Raw genomic sequence first — 20,675 nt, forward strand, 5'->3', positions numbered from 1 at the left:
CCAGTCTCACTACTGTCTTATTCAGTGTCTCATTACTTTCATTACTTTCATTACTCTAGTACTGTCTCACCGTCTCACTGTCTCACAACTATCTTACTCTATATCTCCCTAAAGAGCCATATCAGTACTCTCACTAATGGACACAGGTTTCTCACAGTATAGTCTCAGTAAAGGTTCACTCTCTCCCTACACATTGCACACAGTAGAAAGTCTCACCATTTCAGTCGCACCGCTGCGAATAAAGAATCCTCCTCAACCGCCAAACGTAGCATCTCACACTTCAACACATACAATATGAACAGAATACAGATTACCGTACAATGATAACCAACTACACAGTAACACAATGCACTAGTGATGTTACAATGACACATAAACTCGTCTCTTCGCTACCAATTCCTTTCTCCTAACACATTTCTCCAATTCTCTCTCTAACAACACTTTCCCTAATTTATATCCATGACACCACTTCATCACTTCACCACTACCACTCCAATCACTCCATCCCTCATTTTTCACCACCTCTCTCAACAGAACAACCTGACATTTTATACACCACTCTCCGTCTCTGTCTCTGTCTCATAACTAAAAAGGGCTCGCTCCTCCATATAAGCCACTGAAATTTTTTGGATGAAAAAAACCTCTGGCACCATTAAGAACAGAGTGATGAATGAAGAGAAGAAGTTACCACATCTGAAGTTAGGTAGGCATATATACCACAGCGGTAGAAATAGACTCTACACCACCAGAAAGTCAGAATGTTGGACATTAACGCATTTCTCGTAGAAAAGGGAGGAGAACCCGACAAAATTAAGATCTCGCAGAAGAAGAGAGGTGACTCAGTCGAGCTTGTCGATGAGATTATCAACGAGTACAAGGAATGGACCAAGATCAGATTCGACTTGGACGCTAAAAACAAGGAAATCAACGCCATCCAGAAGCAAATCGGCCAGAAATTTAAGGCCAAGGAAGACGCCAGCGAATTGGTCGCCCAGAAGGACAAGTTGGCTGAAGAGAAGAAGGCCTTAATTGAACACGAAGTCAAGGCTGACGCTGACTTACGTTTCAAAGTCAACCAAGTTGGTAACATTGTCCACGATTCCGTGGTCGACTCACAAGATGAAGAGAACAATGAGCTTGTCAGAACATGGAAGCCAGAATCTTACGAAGTTGGTCAAGTTGCTGCTGCCACCGGTGCCCCAGCTACTTTGTCTCATCACGAGATCTTATTGAGATTGGATGGTTACGACCCAGAAAGAGGTGTCAGAATCGTTGGTCACCGTGGTTACTTCTTGAGAAACTATGGTGTTTTCTTAAACCAAGCCTTGATAAACTACGGTTTGTCTTTCTTAGCCAAGAATGACTACACCCCATTGCAGGCTCCAGTTATGATGAACAAGGACGTCATGGCCAAGACCGCTCAATTGTCCCAGTTCGACGAAGAATTGTACAAGGTCATCGACGGTGAAGATGAGAAGTATTTGATTGCTACCTCCGAACAACCAATTTCTGCTTACCACGCTGGCGAGTGGTTCGAGTCCCCAGCTGAACAATTGCCAGTCAGATATGCTGGTTACTCTTCTTGTTTCAGAAGAGAAGCTGGTTCTCACGGTAAAGATGCTTGGGGTATTTTCAGAGTCCACGCCTTCGAGAAGATTGAGCAATTTGTCTTGGCTGAGCCAGAAAAGTCCTGGGAAGAATTTGACAGAATGATCGGTTTATCCGAAGAATTCTACAAGTCCTTGGGTTTGCCATACAGAGTCGTTGGAATTGTTTCCGGTGAATTGAACAACGCTGCTGCTAAGAAGTACGATTTGGAAGCTTGGTTCCCATTCCAAAAGGAATACAAGGAATTGGTTTCTTGTTCCAACTGTACCGACTACCAATCCCGTAACTTAGAGATAAGATGTGGTATTAAGCAACAGAACCAAACTGAGAAGAAGTACGTTCACTGTTTGAACTCCACCTTGTCTGCCACCCAAAGAGCTTTGTGTTGTATCTTGGAAAACTACCAAAAGGAAGACGGTTTGGTTGTCCCAGAGGTTTTGAGAAAGTACATTCCTGGTGAGCCAGAGTTCATTCCTTATGTCAAGGAATTGCCAAAGAATTCTACTTCTAACAAGAAAAAGGCCGCCAAGAACTAACTAGTTCAATGCTTATAGAGCCATATTCGTATATTTGTATAAACTGAGCGACTCTGAGGCATCAATGTTAATATAGTCATAAATTCTGCAGACAAACGGTTGCAATTAACTTTTAAACTGTAGCAATCTTGGAACCCCTTCGTTAATTACCTGATTGGTATATATCACATGCGTAATTTTCAGAATGACATTGGTAACTGTCAGACCGCACATAGCCTAGTAATGATAATGGCTTCAAATTAGCTTGAAACAAGACTAGTGTAAATTATAAACCATTTGAACCGTAGTCAGACGTATCTGAACGGAAGATACACTGTAAAGGTATTCTGTTGTCCCAGGTTATCGTAAAATACAAACCCTCGAAGTCGTATTGAATGCCTGCTGTAGACTTACCTTTTCACAAGGCCGAGCAACCCTTGGAACGACCACCATCGTACAGCGGTACTTCTCCACCATCGTTTACATCCCGAAATACGTCTTCATCACAGTCATTACAGGAATCAGACATCTCACAGCCGTTGAAAGCAAATGACAGTCAATGTAGTGACTGTTGTGCTGATTGTACCAACTGTTTCGGGTGTTGTCTGGGACATCCTAATTGCACAGGAAGCGACACCTCGCTAATTGGGAACTTGATTGTCATATTCACTTGTGGGTTGTGTTTGAGCTCAACACAAGGAGGATACTAACGAGACTACAATAATCGAATTATTTACTTATTGTTAGGACCTCCCTTAGCCATTGCCCTTGTATACTTTCCAACTACAAAAATACCATACTTTTGTGAGGGGGACCCCTTGCTTAAACAAAGCTTCTCTCGCAGGAGCCATAGACACTTCGTTTCTGCGGGAGCATCGCAATAACGAAATTCTGCACGGACCCTATTTTCACGGAACTATTGTTGATGGCTCAGAATGGAATATGACTGAATTGGGTCCACTGGGGGTCCATTGCCATGTATACCCGACTTGCATGATCTGTCCTACTAATCTAGTCGGTACGAGCTCAGGCTCAGGACTAAGAGCTTTTTTGAAGCATTGAAGGAATATTCTACTGATAACTCGTTAATTATCCCAAGATACCGAAATGACAAGGATAGTCAATATATTACCTAAGAGTTCGTTGGCACAGAGAGACGACATGTGGAATTGAGAAGGGCAACGGAGTAAAGACCCATAAAATCCCCACAAAATCCTAATGCTCCCAGCCGTATTCTATTATTTATTTTTTAAATCCATGCCTATTCAATAGTAGCATGGTCAGTCCAATCTGATCCCTAATTTTGCACCCAGTAAACACACCATTTAGTTTTACACAATTGATTATCTATAATTGAAATCTACATCCTAATTCAACAACTTCTTCTAAAGTCTTCGTAGTTGTACATTGAATAATTAGAGCTTATGTAAAAGGAAACTTCTCTCTCCCCTTGCAACCACCATAACACATTGTGAAATAATGATCTAATATTACTACGGTGTTCGGAAACTAGCTATTTGATTGACACTTTTGCTGCGAAAATGCAAAAAGAACAAGACCAATGCAAAAAACTTTCTATGGTACAGCAAATGTCCTAGAATGGATTATTGGATTACATACACAACAGATCAAGACATTCCTCGGCGCAGCAACAACAGATAAGAGCAGCACAGGAACCACAGAAAGTGGAGCAACATCCTCCTCCACTCTTTTGTGGTTGCTGTTGAACGTACATTGGCTGAGGTTGTTGTTGGTAGTATTGTTGTTGTGGAGGGCCCTGTTGGTAGTAACCTTGTGGTGGAGGACCCTGTTGCTGTTGGTAGTTGTAAGACTAGACAACTTGTTAGTATTACATAATTTTCTTCTAATTATATCCTGAGATTCATCGTCTTCTCTCCACTAATTAGGCCTAGATCGTCACTACCAGATCGTGCTTGGCAGCGGCCCCCGAGAAAACACCCATGCCGCAACTGATACTCCTGAAAATTCCACTTCATCGGCTCCTAAAGATTGGTGAGAAGTATCAAGAATCCCGGTCTTCGAGTACACATTCTCCGCAAGGGAACAGGCCATTGGGAACAGGCCATTGGGAACTTAGTCGACGGGCCTGATATAGAGGCTGTAGCAAATCATCATCACGCAGACTGGGACCACTTTTACAATTCGTAGGATTTCGGGTGAGACAAGATCACTAGTCGTGGGCCAATTACTATCCACTGGTGCATCGCTGGGTAAAAAAACTAGACAGACACCAATTTTCGGCAGGTTTCTATGGTCAATGGTTGGAAGGATTGGGACCAGATCAGTCTGTTCGAGTCATACTCCAACAGTACTGTTGTACTACATACCATTGCCAAGTTATATTCTAATGAGTAGGTTCAAAAGGAAAAACGAAACTGTAGGAAAAAAAAAGAAAGCGCCTATTAACAAAACAAAAGGGGAATTCTACTTTATTTTATAGAAAGTGACAACTATCGAATTATGCTCTGTTTATGATTTCCTTCGCCGTCTCAGCCCTTCTCGACGTCATGGTAAATTTCACATTAGGAACAGAGATCACGTGCGACGTGCATAAATAGATAGTCGAGGTATTCTATCATTGATTGTTGATTATTACTAGAGTTGGTTATAAATTGGAGCAGCAGCCTAATTATTCGGTGACTTATGCACGATCGACGGGCCGTCACCCACGAGTTTCCAAATGGCTCGAGAGAATTATAGCTCTTTGGACATGGTCATCATGGGCTGTTGCTCACTACTGTAGTCATGATGGTTACAGGATTCACAGGATTGTCCCCTTAATACGACAAAGGCTGTCCGCTGCACCAACGGAAAAATAAGTAGCAGCTGCTGTATAATATTACTCCTCCTCTATAAAGGATGTAAGGCAATGTACAAGATCCTAAAGCAAAGTACTACACCATTTTCCTGCTCGTTCACTATGGTGAGCGGCGATTGGCTAATCCGGTAACCATCGCAACAACAAGAATTATCTCCCAATATTGTAGTCGCAGGGCTTAGCTCGCGTTCCACTGCCACGCAGCTAGGAAGACAAGGGAACGGTAGAGTGACCATAAGTAAAGCCGATGTGTTCTGTGGCATATATCTCCGAACCGAGATCGGTTGGGGAGCCTCTCCAAAGTTTCTAGTACTACTAAAGCAGCCATTTCTAATTATAACCTAGCGTTGGTGGTAATGGCGCAGACAAACGCATATGCCAAGAAATGTTCGATTTAGCCGAAACAGATCTTATGTAGAAGACAATGGTAGCGCTCCGGATCTGGAGTCTACAAGCAGAAGCAAATTAGTCATTACTTATTATCATAAAAGCTATACGAATCTATAACTGCAGGTACCTAGCGTGGTTGCTGGCCCTCAACGAAGTTCATGGCCTCCTCACGATTGATTTCCGACACCGTACTGACTTTGTTGCTGAACATTACTCCATAAAACTTGTCAGCGACCTGTAACATTTCTGGTCGGAAGGTGGTACAAATGAACTGCGCCTTGGACGAGAGTGAGTGGATCATTGATGCAACAGCTGTTCTATATTGTGTATCTAAGTTAGCATCTATCTCATCGAAAAGATAGAATGGAGCAGGATCACATTTTTGAATAGCCAAAATCAAGGCTATGGCGCATAATGATTTCTGGCCTCCAGATAGCTGTTCAATTCTTTGTTGCTCATCAAACTTGGAGTTAAACGAAACTGAGATAGAAACTCCAATGTAGTTCTCAATACTAGACTCCGAGCTTCGATTGGAGACTTCGTTTTCGTCATCTGAGTAATTATCGACATTTGCATTTGCATCATCTCTGGTCTGCATAATCAAGTTTCCAACCCCTGCAGGTACCAATGTTTCAAAGATTTCGTTGAAACTTTTGGCAACTTGCAGGAAACTTTTCCTGATAGCTTCATCTTTTTGCGTTTCTAAGTTCTTGATTAAACTTTCAATGGAATCACTCGAGGTATCCAACTCTTCTCTTCTTTTGACTAGTTCATCCCTTTGCTTGGTGAACGTATTGTATTGTTCCATAGCTCTCTTATTAATATGCGAATACTTCGATAATTCCTCATTCACCTTATTCAATTTCTTTAATAAATCGTCAGAAGTGAATTTATCATAATTAGAAGCTTGGAATGCTTCTTCTGGCAAGACTCCCAATTCTCTGATTTTTTTTTGAACTTCTTCACGGCGATTTGTTAAGATAGCTTTCCTATTTAAGATTTTCTCCGAAGATTTTGAGAATTTTTCCAACTTCTTGATTAACAGAAGTTGCTGATCGTTTGCCCTTTTCAAGGCAGCTTCACTTGTACTGATTTCGTTACTAATCTTATTGAATTCATCGTTGGCGGATTGATTTCTGGCTTGTATAGTGTTCAACTCAATATGTAATGACTCTAGTTCCCTTTCCAACTCTGTCTCTTCAAAGCTATTTACGTTTCTATCCTCAAGTGATCTGCGTTGGCTTAGGAGTTTCTCCAAAGTTGGCTTATAGTCATTGGCTAATTCTGATTCAAAAACTGAGATTTGCGTCTCAAATTCAGATAGTTTGGTAACAATTTTATCCAAATGAGTCTCCACCAGATTTATTTGTCTAGTTAAGCTTTCTAATACCTCAAGTTCTTCGTCACTCAAAGATTGAGCAAAGTCACTATTCAACTCAGACTCGTGCTGCTTTATCTTTAGCAACGCAGTATCTCTTGCGATTCGGACATTACTCAAGTTGATTTTTAGTATATCCAACTCTTGTTCTGCATTGAATTTCTTGTTTGTCAATTGCGATAATTGAATTTTGGTAGGTTCTTGAGCCAACTGCAATTTGTCCAAATCACGTACACTCAACTGTAATTCGTTATTCATAGAAGTGATCTTCTGATTTATTTCTTCAATCTCATCAACACATGCTTTCAAGTCACTATCAGTCTTTTCTAATTCTCCTCTTTTCTTTGCTTGAATTTTTAATGCATCAATTCTTGATTTCTTATAGTCTCTGAAACCACCGGTCAACACACCTCTGTTATCTGCCCTATCACCATCCAAGGTGATGGCTGATAACTTATAGGACCGCACCAACTCCGCCCCTGTCTGCAAGTCGCCCACAACAACAGTTCTACCAAAAACCTGCGTTATGGCCTTACCCACATTGGCATCGTTATATTTCAATTTTTTAATTAAAGCAATGCATTGATGGTCGTTACTATCAGGGTATTCAACCGGTGAAACCTCAATTCTATTCAAAGGCATAAAGGTGACTCTACCAGACTTGGTTCTGGCTAGTTCCTTCATGATCAATGAAGCAGTGTCATCATTGTCAACCACCACATGGAATAAAGAGTTACCTGCTACAACTTCGGCGGCTGTTTTGTATTTATCACTCACATTAAACAATGATGCCAAAGGGCCGAAGACATTGTCTGTGAGATTCAACTTGGCTGCAATAGATCTCACTGCAGCCAAACCCTGTGCCTGTGATCTATCCATAGTCTGATTGACCAAGTTATTTGCATTGTTCAAATCATTGGCTACTGAGTCGTGTATACTTCTGAACCTGATTTCATCACGCCATAAGATTTTACGTTTATCGTTGAGTTCATTAATCTTTATCTTCAAGTCAGTAACAGATGCCTTCAATTGGTTGACTGCGCTCATGTGAGAACCATCGAGAATTTCACCATTTAACTTGTCAATCTTCTCGTTCCACTCGTTTATATCGCTTTCTTGGCTCTTCAATTCAGAATTCAACTGGTTGATATCATTTTCTTTTCTTTGCAATTCCTTCTTTAATGAAGAAATTTCTTTATTAAGCCACGAGTCTCTCTCCTTTCTTGTTTTAAATTTCAGAAAGCGGTTCTGTTTGGAGTACAAAGCTCTCTGCTTCGAAGTTAATTGTACTAATTCCTCCTTATCTCTAGATTCTTCAGATTGTAACTCCACCAATTCTGGCTTTAATTTTGAGATTTCTGATTCGCGATGTGCAATAAAAGTTCTGTATTGATCAATTTGGCGGTCTAATTCTTCTGTCGTCTCACGCGAGGATTCTAAGCTGGACTTGATATCATTGAGTTTTACTTCTTTGTCAGCGACGATATTTAATAATTGGTTGAAGTCCAAGTCAGACTGTTCCTTTGTCAATTGGGATACTTTTATAGAGATTTTCAACTCGTTTATAGTGTCAGTTAATTCCTGGCATAATTTTTCACGATTATCCAAGTTCTGAAGATCCTGCTGAGACTCTAATAAGAGTGCATTATATTTTTCTTCTATCTCGTCAATCGACGATGTTAAATCATTGAACTCTCTATCGAATAAGTTATATTCCAACACCTTCTTGGACTTGTCCAATCCCTGATACTTCTTAAGGTCTGCTGATTCTATCTGCAAATCAGACAATCTCTCATCTATGGAGGCAAGAGTCTCGTCTATTCTTTGTTTCTTGTAGGTGGAGTTTTTCATTTCTTTTTCCGATTCTTTCAATTTATTCTCAAATACGGTTGCACCACTGACTTCCTTCAACAACTCGAGTCTGTCTGCATCTTTGGAGTTTGTTAGACTGGTAATTCTTCCCTGAGGAACTATATAGTATGGATTGGATCTGGAAAACCCAGCGCTCTCTAAAAGGTTCAAGATATCGGATCTGGTGGCGGATTTACCGTCTAACGAGTAATCGTCTTTCTTCAAACCAATTGTTCTTCTGATCAATACTTCTGTTCTATTCAATGGTATTCTGCCGTCACTGTTATCGAAGATGATTTCCACATAGGCAGACATCACGGTTCCGGAGCCTTCATGGATTAATCCTTGTCTCTCCTCTCTTGTCATGTGTGTGTAGTCGTCCGATAACACGAATCTGATGGCGGAGAAGAAGTTGGACTTACCTGAACCATTACGACCCACAACGACGTTATGTTGAGGCGACAAGAGGTCTATCACAGTAGCATTCTTGTATGTTTTGAATCCCTGAATGATGATTTTCTTGATATACATCTTGGCAAAAAGAATTTCTCGACGTCTTTCTGCTCAATATCAATTAATTAATATATGTATATAGCAGAATAGCAGAGTATATTCTATATACTTCAGCGTGTAATTACAATTAGAAGCATTTGTACCAAACCAGAAATTAAGAACTCGTTTGGCAGTAAAAAACGACCAGACGCGTTTGTTTGTTTTTTCGGAGGAATCTGCAGGAGAGTGAGATCTTTGAATGTTTAGTGTGAAGGCTGAGATTAGTGAGATGGGGATGGCACTCAAGAAAGTGGTGGATACAGTGAGGGAAGGAAGTGAGAGGAGGAAGTGAGAGGAGGAAGTGAGAGGAGGAAGTGAGAGGAGGAAAGGCAGAGAATGGAAATAGTGGTGAGTGAAAGTATACGGGGGAGTGAAAGTGTACGGAGAGTAAAAGTGCAGAGCCAGTAATTGTATAAACAATAATAAATCTTATGAGAGAAAAGGAAATGTGAGACCTGTGGGGAGTTAACTTGTTTGGCAGCTGTCGAGATCCGGTGAAGTCAAGTGAATGAAAGTGTTGAAAAAAATGGAGTATTCTCAGCTGTGAGGAGAGTTGCAGTAGAAACACTTGTTGGTGACGGAGTATGTCCAGGCACTCTGTCAGGAATTTTTTGCGACACAAGCGGGTATGCGCAGCTTCTTGCTAGCACAGAAGATCGAAAAAGAGTGTAGAAGAGTGTAGACGAGCGTACGATTACCACATCGTCTTTCATTGCCCATGCAATCTGCTACGATATAGCACCTCAATGATAGTGGAGAGTAGTAACTATTGTAGTAAGAAAGAAGGAAAAAAAATTAAATAGGATAATTCACTAATCTACGCTAACAAGCTGCTCACTCTACTTGTGACAGCATCGCTATTCTACATACTCTGTCTTTACTGTTCTCTGCATAAACTCCATAAATCGTCAGTACGCACACTCCCACTGTCACCGATCTGATGCCTCACAAATCTCTAGATAACACGAATGCCGCAAAGTCGCATCACCAGAAAACCTCCATTTAGCGACAGCTCTCACTAAAATGACCGCCTGCAGATATCGCCGTTCCCAGTGTGTTGAAAAATTACCGAGATAACATGGTTATAACTATCGATACCTAGCTTTTCTTTGTCCGTAGTCATTACCATGCCACCAAAGAACCTGACAACAAGATCTAGAGGCAGAAAATCGGCCGAAAAACCCGAACCTGCTTTGAACAAATCCACTGCTAGCATATTCAAAGATGGCGCTGCTCCTATACCCTCTCTCGATGCCCCAGATGCTACCAAGCAGAAGAGACCAGTTCCCCAGAATCCCCAAGAAGAACGGGATCTTGAATTGGAATTAGCAGGTTTTCCCTTCAACATCATATACAGAGTTCAGGACTTTGTCTCAGATAACATCAATGTGTTGAAATTTGTACAATTGATGGTTTTTGCATACATTCTCGAGATCATCTACCTCAATCGAAACGAATTCGAACAGTTGACCGAAAACCTCTTCACCATCGGATTCAACTTCCTAGGCGTCTCAGGAGCCATGATTTTGAACTATGTCAAAAGCAAACAAACTAAAAAGGACATTCCTGAATTCAACTACTTATACGCTACCATCTTACCATTTGTTGTCAATCTTATCCATTACGACAAGGACTGGTTCTTGGTGAATCTCACATTGAACTACTTAATAGTGGAGAAATTGAACCCAGTGTTCAGAATTTTCTCCGCCATTGGTTTTTATGAAGTATACAATGTCAGTAATGAAGTGACTACATTTACGTTTGTTCAGATTTGCGTCTTCCATGTCTTGAACTCATATGTGTTGGACTTGATAAATGAAGGAAAGTTGACTTCAATTTTGTCAGTTACCAACGGAGAAAACTCAGAGAAAGAAGAAACCATCGACGACGAAGACTACAAAACATTCACAAAAACAGAGATTCAAATGATTGGGTTATTAGTTGTCAACTTATTCTTCAATAAAGGCTTTGTAGCAGCATATTTGCCTTTAGCCATTTTCCAAAAGTTATTGGTCAGTTTCATTGTTGCCATTTTGGCTCTCTTCCAAATATACTCCTACTTGCCAACTATTGTAGTGGCAGTAGCATTTGCGGGAATTTTCTATGGATTCACAATCTTCCAGTTAAACTATGTGTTGGATGGCCAGAATGCCATTTTATGGTTGTACGACTACATTTTCCAAGATGAAGAAAAGGTTAAGATTCTTCAAGTTTGGTCAGCTATTTTAGTGACCTCAGTATCTTTGGTGTTCACATTCACCGAAAAACTTAGTCTCAACTTCAGAAGAAAAGTGTGGCACTTCATTATTATTGCCATCTTGGGCTACAGTCCAAAAGTGTTGGTAGACAAAGTCGAATTCACCTTGATCAGTTTATTAGGATCAATTATAATCTTCTTAATTGTCGAAGTTATTAGATATAACCGTTTTTCTCCTATCGGTGAATACTTGAACTACAAATTGAGATTTTTCCAGGATTACAAAGATTCTAAGGGCCCTTTGAATGTTTCCTACATCTATTTAATCGTCGGTGCTACCATTCCTATTCTTTACGATTACATTCTTATTGGAGCCGGTAAGATTTCTATTATCAGATATATGGGTATTGTTGCATTGGGCCTTGGTGACTCTCTTGCATCCATTATTGGAAGAAGATTTGGATCTTTGAAATGGAAGGGTAGTGAAAAGTCTCTCCAGGGAACTGCAACCTTCATTATTGTCAATTTCGCAGCTTTTGTATTGATTGACAAGTATTTGACAGGCCTCTACCCTACATCGTACCAACCAATCAAGAAATGGGAGAATCTCTTTGTTTCGAATTTGATCTGTGGAGTTTTAGAGGGAAGCTCGGACTTGAATGACAATTTCTTCATTCCAATCTTGTTGCCAACAGTGTACGAACTTTTAAACCGCTGCTACTAGTAGGGGCGGTAGGTTTATAATGTATAGATAGTAGATATATAAGGAACACTTAGTATGAATAATGAGTTATTGTAAGGAAAATATACATTCAAGAGTCTCACTTGTAAGAAAAGAACACCCTCACCTTAATACTCACCTACCATCAAGCATCCATCAAGCATCTCCGAACCGCATACAATAATACGGCTACTCAAATACTGTTATATCCACTTCTCCCTACTCCTCCTCTTACTCCTCTAGCCACTCCTCCAAGTCCAACTCCAAGTCATCTAGTTCCCAATTCCACCTCTAACTCTAAATCATCTCGCTACACCACCTCCACCAACACTACCACCTCCTTCTCCCCCTCCTCAATACTATAAACTCCTCAAAAACAGCCAAACCGTCAGTATATGCAACATTTCGCGGCCATCAGTGTTTTTCGCAGTCAACGAACAAGAAATCATTAATGCCGTTAACAATAAAATTAGTGTTATTAATGAGCCTGTCGCATTTGCTTTACTGAGGCTGAGTGCATGAAAAAATGCCCTTAACGAGACCCCTCTCCATCAGTAGCCAATGAACCACCAGTGATATCCCATTCCATAATCAGGATCTCCAATGTTTTGCAGAAAAATGCCCAGACCGAGCCCTCCTGACGCATCGAAAGACACCCAAAATAGACCCTAAACAGACCCCAAACAGTCCCTCAACACACCCCTGAACGAGACTAGAATAGTCTCTAAATAGTAACAGGCACTGCCAAAACGTCCCTCCCACCCCCATTGAACTCAAAATACGGCTCTTTTGCTTCTCTTCTCACGAAGCATTAGTTAGTTTTTCGCTCACCCCACTCCAGCAGCCTCCAAAAAATCTCTAATCTTTGCTCGTACCGGATCAGGAGATTCTGGTCGCAGATTGCAATTTCTTCACGATTACTACTCACTAATAATTCTTAATACACACATCACTGCCTACTACGGACTGTCAAACCGCTGTAACGTTAACATAACGTTATCACCGAGAAATGGACTCTCAGCAGACGCACAGTCCTCATTGTCGAAAATGCCCTGCTGTTCCCACTAAACACGCTCTCAGTACCACTAAACTCTCGGTACGGATATTTCCTCCCACCGCCAGATCTCTAACCGAGCACGAGAAAATTTCCTGTTTCTCTCCCTACAGCCAAAAATGAGATTTAAGAGATTTGGGGCTGCTTAAATTCTTTGCAACACACTGTTCTTTTCCAGAGACCAGTCTGAACTTTGGTCGATTACCAATACTAGACCTCCACATTCGCTAGCAATGGGCTCAGACTCGGTGAAAGTCTTCTCGCGGGACCAAATCATCGATTTGATCGCCGACGGAAAGGCCATTGTCATCTACAAGAACTATGTATTGAACGTGACTTCATGGATCCCCAAACATCCAGGTGGAGACAAGGCCGTGTACCATTTGGTAGGAAAAGATGCTACCGACGAGATGAATGCATACCATTGTGATGAAACCATTTTGTCAATTCCAAACTGGAAAATCGGCAAAATCGACTTCTATTGGGAGAATTTGCTTCCTCCTATCCAAGGTGGAATTTACACCAAAGGTTCAAGCACTTCCAAAAAAGATAAGAAGCAGGGTGCCACAGAATCGCTAGAGAACAAATTGGATTACAATAGTTCCTTGAGTTCTTCAGATGTGGATTTGTCAACTTCTTCGTCTCCGTTGTCTTCGTCAAATACTTCGTTGAACGATATTCCTGAATCCAATAAAGGAATTGGTTACCCAAAAGTCAATGCCGTGAAACCGGTAGTTCCACAAAATACTCTTGTTACCGAGGAAAACAAGCACATATTGTTCCCGGTCACAGAAGAATTCATTGACAAAAAATCGACAATCATTAACCCAAAAGATCTCATGAAAAATTACGATAATGGACTCACCCAGCAAGACATCCAGCATTTACCATCGTTGGATTATAAAACGCAGCAGCACTTGAGAGACAAATACGCCGAATTGCATGAGACAGTGATAAAGAATGGTTTCTATCAATGTGAGTATTCGGCCTATGTGAGAGAAATAATCAAGATCAGCTCTCTATTCTTGTACTCGTTCTCCTTCTTGAAACTTGAATATTATTTCTTAAGTGCCCTTTTCATGGGTATGGCATGGCATCAAATGACCTTTATTGCTCACGACGCTGGCCACGTATCCATTACCCACAACTACCAGTTTGATAACTTATTCGGTATGGTGATTGCAGATTGGTTTGGAGGTTTGAGTTTAGGATGGTGGAAGAGAAACCACAATGTTCACCATTTGATAACTAATGACCCATCACATGACCCTGACATCCAACATCTCCCATTCTTTGCAGTGAGTGTTAGATTATTTGACAACTTGTATTCCACCTATTATGATAGATTCTTGTGGTTTGATAAGGCTGCCCAAATTTTGCTTCCTTTCCAAAACTACATGTATTACCCTATCTTGTGCTTTGGTAGATTTAATTTGTACTTTTTGTCATGGCTGCACTTGATCAAGGGAGAAGGTCCAAGGCACGGAAAAGCTGCATGGTTCAGATATTTTGAGCTTGCTGGATTGAGTTTCTTCTTCTTCTGGTTCTTCTATCTTGTTGTTTACAAGTCTGTCAATGGCGGTTGGAACCGGTTTAACTACATTCTTGTCAGTCATGTGGCTACGATGATGGTTCATGTGCAGATTACGTTATCCCATTTTGCAATGTCTACTTCCGATTTAGGCGTAAGCGAATCATTTCCATCGAGGCAGATCAGAACTACAATGGATGTTGATTGTCCCGAATGGTTCGACTTTTTCCATGGAGGATTGCAATTCCAGGCTATCCACCACTTGTTCCCAAGACTTCCAAGACACAATTTCAGAAGAGTGCAACCATTCGTCATTAAATTCTGCGAGGAAGTCGGATTGTCGTACTCTATTTACGGCTTTGGCGAAGGAAATGAATTAGTCATTGGTAAACTAGGTGACATTGCGAAACAATGTAGCATACTTTTAGATGCTACGAAGAAGTATGAAGGTGACTTATATTGATTTATATGTATACTAGATAATAAGGAATGGTAATATGACAGGCAGAAAGTATATAGTATTTTATTATGAACAATACATACGTACTATCTGCATCTATGATTTCATGACATCGTGATCTATTAATCCCTGCTTCTCTAGGAATTGTATGAAGTTTAGTATTGTTTTGTTTTCGTTTTCGAGATGATCTTGCTTCACCAAATGCTTGAATAAGGATAACCCGGTACCCGAATTGTTGTTAGTGTTTTGAGTAAAGCTATTTGTGCGATTCGAATATAGCTTCGGTATCAACACTGGGATACCATTTATATTCCGGCGATAATGGGTCAAGTCGTGTTGGTTGGAGCTTGCCACAGGGTTAGCCGGTTTGCTGCCAGCTTCATGGATATTTTTGCATTTGACACCGAACTTGCAATGGCCGTGTTGTTGGAAGAAGCGACACACATTTTTCTGTTTCTTCTTTGGTCCATTATTATTATCATCTTCTGCATTCCTCTTACTTGGGGATGCAGTTGGAGTACTCTCAACTGGTTTGCTCTTCTTATTATCTTCCGCTTGCAGTTCAAGCTTACGTGCTACGTTACCCCGAGTTGGCCAATTCTTCTTTCTTTCTGCAATCCACTTGGCTATATCCTCTTCTGTTTGAAGGGTTATCGATGTTCCAGGAATAAAAGTTGGTTCCTCCAGGTTTGCTTTCACTAATTGCTCTTCATTTTGAAACGAATCATCGTCTTCTTGAGTATCTACAACATTGTCAATTTCATTGGAAACTACCGTTTCGCTTGGTAAATCGTTTGGTAAGTATGTGGGTAAATCTAGGACTGAGATTCCTATTGTTTCTTGCTTCTGGTGGTCTGCCTTGCCAGTATTATTCGAATTTCTAGCTCCATTCGATCTGTTAAACCTTTTATCCTGAGGCTTATTTCCTTTCAGGTTCTTTGTTTTTCTGTTTTGCTTTGAATTTGCAGATCCATTATTCGCAGACGGTGGTGGCGGCGGAGGAGCGTATGCAAAGTTCATTATCCCAACCTCCCTTACTTCCTAACTTACTTATAGCATGGCATATACTTCCTTCTATTCTCTTCTCATCACCATCACTAACAAGCCTACATACAAATTATATAGGGCTGAAATATCCGGTATATAACCCATCACCATAACTAACGATTTTGTTACCATTCATGATATATTAGTTGTATTTCATTCCTTAGGATGGGGATGTAATTGAGAGGTAATAGAGTAGAGATAGACTAGTAATGATCTAGAGGGCAAGGGTAAAGACAAAATTTTTAAAAAAAGAATTAGTATAGAAGTTAAGTATTACTAGTTATTGTTATAAGGTACCTTGTTTATTGCATTATATAGCACCTGTCTGACTAGCAGAAGGATGTGCACACTATAAAACGTAGAATAATACTTCTACTAACATATATATGGAACTTAAGCCAATCCCACCGAACTAGACTAAATATGGCTCAGTCTGAACTTCTTCGTAGTCATCCCGGTCAAAACCTCTTTTGTGAGGAATGGAATCGTAATTATTATACACAAACACCTTTGCTTGCAATCTTGGAGGATCTAAGTTGTCAGATAAGGATCTGGATCTGACGTTGGTCAAGATGTTGGGATTGTTGGATTTCATCAACAACGACTCATTGATCTCCCCCAAGTTGACTAAATGAGGTGGCTGAGAAGTGCACTTATATATCAGTGGCTTGCTGTCGATAGGCTTCATCCATCTGGAGTAGGCATCAATCTCTTTTTCGCTATCATCGGAATCCGTGTCCAACTCGTATCTACTGGCGTAATTATCCGACACTTTTCTGGACAACGTCTCGTGGTTTGATGGCGGTGGATATATGTTGAATTCAGGTACGTACTCGTCGTCTTCTGAATCAGACACAATGGCACAGTCGTCCTCTTCACTCTCCTCGGCGAACGTGTACTTGTACATTCCCGAGATGGCAGGGGGCAACGTTCCTATTTTCTTGTTTTTGACATAGTATGGTTCGACTGAATACAGACGGTTACGCCATATCGGAGAAGTTTTGGCTGTGAATGATACACTGGGGGCCTTGATGAACTGTGATTTGGCTGTTGGGGGCAAATCGTACGATACAAACGAGTACGTTTTGGGGTTGGAGGGCTTAATGAAGGAGCTGGACGATGTCGAGTTGTAATAGGGCTCTTTAATCATGTAAAATACGCGAGACTATGGGGTACCGATGGGAGAAAGCAGAACAAACAAAAAAAAGAAAGCTTTCACAGAAAAGACCTCAATTGTATATTTGTTTAAAAAAAATCGGTCCTGACCCCGTCCAAGATCTCTCTTTCCTACAATTACATTCCAGAGGAAGAGATAAGGAATTTACTAACGGGTGCAAAGTCAGCGAAAAAAACCCACAACAATGCGAAGCCATCCATTGCAAATTCATAGATAAGAGATGTGAAGAAGAAATGCGGGATCCGAAGGGTGTGAGGGAGTGTATATATATATATATGTATATATATAATAGGTGAGGGAAGGCTATGAGTATGAAAGAGAGAGAGTAAATTGTATATTATGTATATAATACTATATATATTTATAATTGGTGAGGGAAGGTTATGAGTACCAGAGAGAGTGTAGGGTAGGGTATATATGTAGGGTTTATGTGTAGGGTATATGTGTAGGTTATATGTGTAGGTTATATGTGTAGGTATGTGTAGGTTATATGTGTAGGGAATTTGAAGAGTAAAAGGGAAAATGTCAGATACAAATTTCTCCTTCATCAAGTATCGGGTAAAGTGAGAATGTGTGAGAATTACAAACAATTACACTGTGAGAGGTAGAGAGTGCCTGAGAGTCATTGCCTGAGAGCCATTGCCGGAGAGCCATTGGCTGTGTACGTTCGAAGTCAGTGTATTGTTTGGTTGAATGACAATTAGTGGGAAGATATGAAGAGAGTTGGTTGGTTTCCTGCACTGTAATCTGTAGGCACTGCACTTTGTGCTCACATACTGTCATTTGTCCTGTACCCTTCATTGTTTCCTTTGTCTCTTGCTTGCTTTGTTGTCTTCATGTAGTCTGTATTACAAAGCGATCCGGAGTAGCTTTCAGTATTGTATGTACTGCTTTTCGTAACGAAATATTTTCTTCTAATCCGTCGTAATGGACTTTGTAAAGAATTATATAACTTACTGTAATGATCTTACCTCTTACCTCTGTAATGACCTTACCTCGTAATCAAGATTCTGGGTTCTTATCGCTCGTTTGTAATCTTCCACCACGTTGAATGCAAGATGTAACTTTATGTTACTTCTTGTGCAGGGAAGGCACGTTAAAGCATATTCCCTGCAGGAAACGAATAATAGAAACCAGGAAAATAGAAACTTCGTTTCCGTCAGTAATTCTCACAGAAGGCACGTGATCTACTAACAATTGGTCATCGACGTATTCCAAGAAGAGTTGCAATTATTCAGGTACAATTCGAAACATGTGAAGGAAAAGGACAGCCGGACATATGAACCCGGAACTGAAAAGAAGTTGTAGAAGAGGATCGACAATAGAAGTGAGGGACTTACGTGAAAAGACCACAGGTGGTGGCAAAAATAGGGGACAGAATGATTAACCGCATGTTTCCGAGAAGCTGCAAATATGTTCCATACAAAGTTTGCCGACTCACACAAAAGCGCCAAACATAGCTCGTCGAAACGGTGACAAGCCAAGAATCGGCTAAGATTTCTGGAAAACGAGGTCAACGGCAATAATAACTTCCAAAAAAACTGCAACGGCATACCAGTCGGCCAAAATGTATTGCTCCGAGCTCCATTCCCAACCTAGGCTATACAATGTCTAGAGGCGAAGTCGGCACAAGTTAATAAAATAAGACTGGACCTGGGGCAGAAGCAGTTTCTGGTTCAGAAAGTGAAGTAATAACGGAAATTAGCTATGACCCGCTCTTATCACCAACATTCTATGTCCGAAGATTATTCGAATTATATTATTTAGCGATAGGGTTCATTTTGTGATACCGAAGACCGAGAACTTCGCTGACTATGATCCTACCATACCAAAGGTAATTTTCACCAGCGTAACTGCAAATACCTTGCCATACTTGCAGCAATAGACAAACCACAGTATATCGGGTAGAAGAGCTCTACTTTCTATTAAAAGCAATTTGACCATGACCATGACCGGTACAATTGTTTCCCCAAGGTACCTATGTCCGGTTCTCCATGCATAACGGCTATCTTTGTTAGATTACACAATTTTGACTCCATCAGGACACCATATGTCAATAACAAGTCTTAGGTACCAGTATTACAACTTTCGCTATCCATGTCATCAAAATGCTGATTGGTTTGATTAGATGTCATAGGTGGTATTGAATGTTGAAGTATTAGGTAATACAGTTTGTTCCCTTCATATCGTATCTTAGCGAGTTGCAATATGCAGCATCGTCGTTTCTTTTTCTTCGGGTCGGGGTTGCCTAAAACGGAAAGAGCAATATTTGATACAATAGTTCTCTACAAAATCTATAACAAAGGGGTAATGTTGACATATGACTCACGATATTCATCCCTTTGCCCTTGGAGGGTCAGTTTTCCGTTTTGTTTTGAGTTATTTATGACCATTTTAAGGGGGCAGTCATGGGTTTCAAGAATCGATTTCGAATTTATTTTTTGTGCGTCCAACTGACGCTCATTACTAAAACTTGACAGAACTAAAACCAAATTATGTAATTGCAAATTCCTGCAAGAAGAGGGCTTCCAGAATACCCCAGAATCAACTTTATTGTATGTATTCCCCTTGTTTGACACATGAATAAAGCCTTACGCTAACTAACCACTTGTTTGATTGGACGATTTCTCCTTTAGGATAATGCTGGAGGATTAAAGTCTAACAGGGGACAGTGTGAAGCAAATTTATAGTAATACTGTGGATACTCTAGACCTGGTTAATAATACCTCCAAATCGGTGGCCAATTCAAAAATAATAATTCTTCTATCGGTAAGGCTGAATACGAAGAATACGTGACAAAAATAACTTCGTGGGGGATAGAAGGCTAGCCTTCAGTGTTTCCGCCACTCGATATCGCCAGGTAAGGCTGCCTAGATGATTAACTCCATTGGGACAATCCGATTATCGATCTTTGTTTTATCAATAGTGGATCAGCAGATTGCCTTTTTCGATTATTCTAGCATTTGCATTATGCCATTACTAAGAACTTATTATGAATTACATCGAATTTTCAGAGGAAATACTCTTTGGAATGCTACGTATTTGTTAAACTTTACTAACCAATATACAACAGAGAAGCCATACCATGTCATATATCATAGAATAGATACGTATTTCACCCTGTTATGTCTTGTTGCCTTCTTCAAGTTTTTAGTGTAGACTGCAGATACCGCTGCTGCTCTATAATACTCTATTATCAATTATTCCTCCAATAATATAGTTATATACGACTAAAAAAAAATACCATGCTATGTCGATACATCTTTCCAATCCATTGTAGTATGTATTACTATATATTTGATCCACGATCCCTGTTTTATCCAGTGCTAAATTTGGAATGTATAGTGTTTCGGAT

The 20,675-nt window shown here is 40.4% G+C and overlaps 7 protein-coding genes across 7 annotated transcripts; 3 read left to right on the forward strand and 4 right to left on the reverse strand. All coding sequences in view use genetic code 12, as the record gives it.

The window, feature by feature from the left end:
• The first annotated feature begins 528 nt into the window (after positions 1-528).
• On the forward strand, positions 529-2,331 carry SES1 (serine--tRNA ligase). Its single transcript, XM_064920648.1, has one exon. It carries the CDS (start codon positions 759-761, stop codon positions 2,142-2,144), a length of 1,386 nt encoding a protein of 461 aa, XP_064773257.1. The 5' UTR covers positions 529-758; the 3' UTR covers positions 2,145-2,331.
• Positions 2,332-3,735: 1,404 nt separating this feature from the next.
• On the reverse strand, positions 3,736-4,196 carry RJT20DRAFT_1018 (uncharacterized protein; the record flags this gene model as incomplete). The annotated part of the gene is made up of 2 exons (XM_064915667.1): positions 3,736-3,954; positions 4,101-4,196. The coding sequence occupies 2 exons, from the start codon at positions 4,194-4,196 to the stop codon at positions 3,736-3,738; spliced, it is 315 nt and encodes a 104-aa protein (XP_064773258.1).
• Positions 4,197-5,352: 1,156 nt separating this feature from the next.
• On the reverse strand, positions 5,353-9,210 carry SMC3 (cohesin subunit). Its single transcript, XM_064920649.1, has one exon. It carries the CDS (start codon positions 9,110-9,112, stop codon positions 5,480-5,482), a length of 3,633 nt encoding a protein of 1,210 aa, XP_064773259.1. The 5' UTR covers positions 9,113-9,210; the 3' UTR covers positions 5,353-5,479.
• Positions 9,211-9,953: 743 nt separating this feature from the next.
• RJT20DRAFT_55280 (dolichol kinase) lies at positions 9,954-12,348 on the forward strand. The gene has a single exon (XM_064920650.1). It carries the CDS (start codon positions 10,261-10,263, stop codon positions 12,052-12,054), a length of 1,794 nt encoding a protein of 597 aa, XP_064773260.1. The 5' UTR covers positions 9,954-10,260; the 3' UTR covers positions 12,055-12,348.
• Positions 12,349-13,079: 731 nt separating this feature from the next.
• On the forward strand, positions 13,080-15,146 carry SLD1 (Sld1p). Its single transcript, XM_064920651.1, has one exon. It carries the CDS (start codon positions 13,339-13,341, stop codon positions 15,097-15,099), a length of 1,761 nt encoding a protein of 586 aa, XP_064773261.1. The 5' UTR covers positions 13,080-13,338; the 3' UTR covers positions 15,100-15,146.
• Positions 15,146-16,174, reverse strand: RJT20DRAFT_55287 (uncharacterized protein). The gene has a single exon (XM_064920653.1). It carries the CDS (start codon positions 16,114-16,116, stop codon positions 15,193-15,195), a length of 924 nt encoding a protein of 307 aa, XP_064773262.1. The 5' UTR covers positions 16,117-16,174; the 3' UTR covers positions 15,146-15,192.
• Position 16,175: 1 nt separating this feature from the next.
• Positions 16,176-17,622, reverse strand: RJT20DRAFT_55284 (uncharacterized protein). Its single transcript, XM_064920652.1, has one exon. It carries the CDS (start codon positions 17,291-17,293, stop codon positions 16,556-16,558), a length of 738 nt encoding a protein of 245 aa, XP_064773263.1. The 5' UTR covers positions 17,294-17,622; the 3' UTR covers positions 16,176-16,555.
• Between the last annotated feature and the right edge of the window lie 3,053 nt (positions 17,623-20,675).

The sequence above is a fragment of the Scheffersomyces xylosifermentans genome (genome assembly GCF_036884685.1).
Source record: "Scheffersomyces xylosifermentans strain CBS 12540 chromosome Unknown RJT20scaffold_6, whole genome shotgun sequence".
NCBI classification, from domain to species: domain Eukaryota; kingdom Fungi; phylum Ascomycota; class Pichiomycetes; order Serinales; family Debaryomycetaceae; genus Scheffersomyces; species Scheffersomyces xylosifermentans.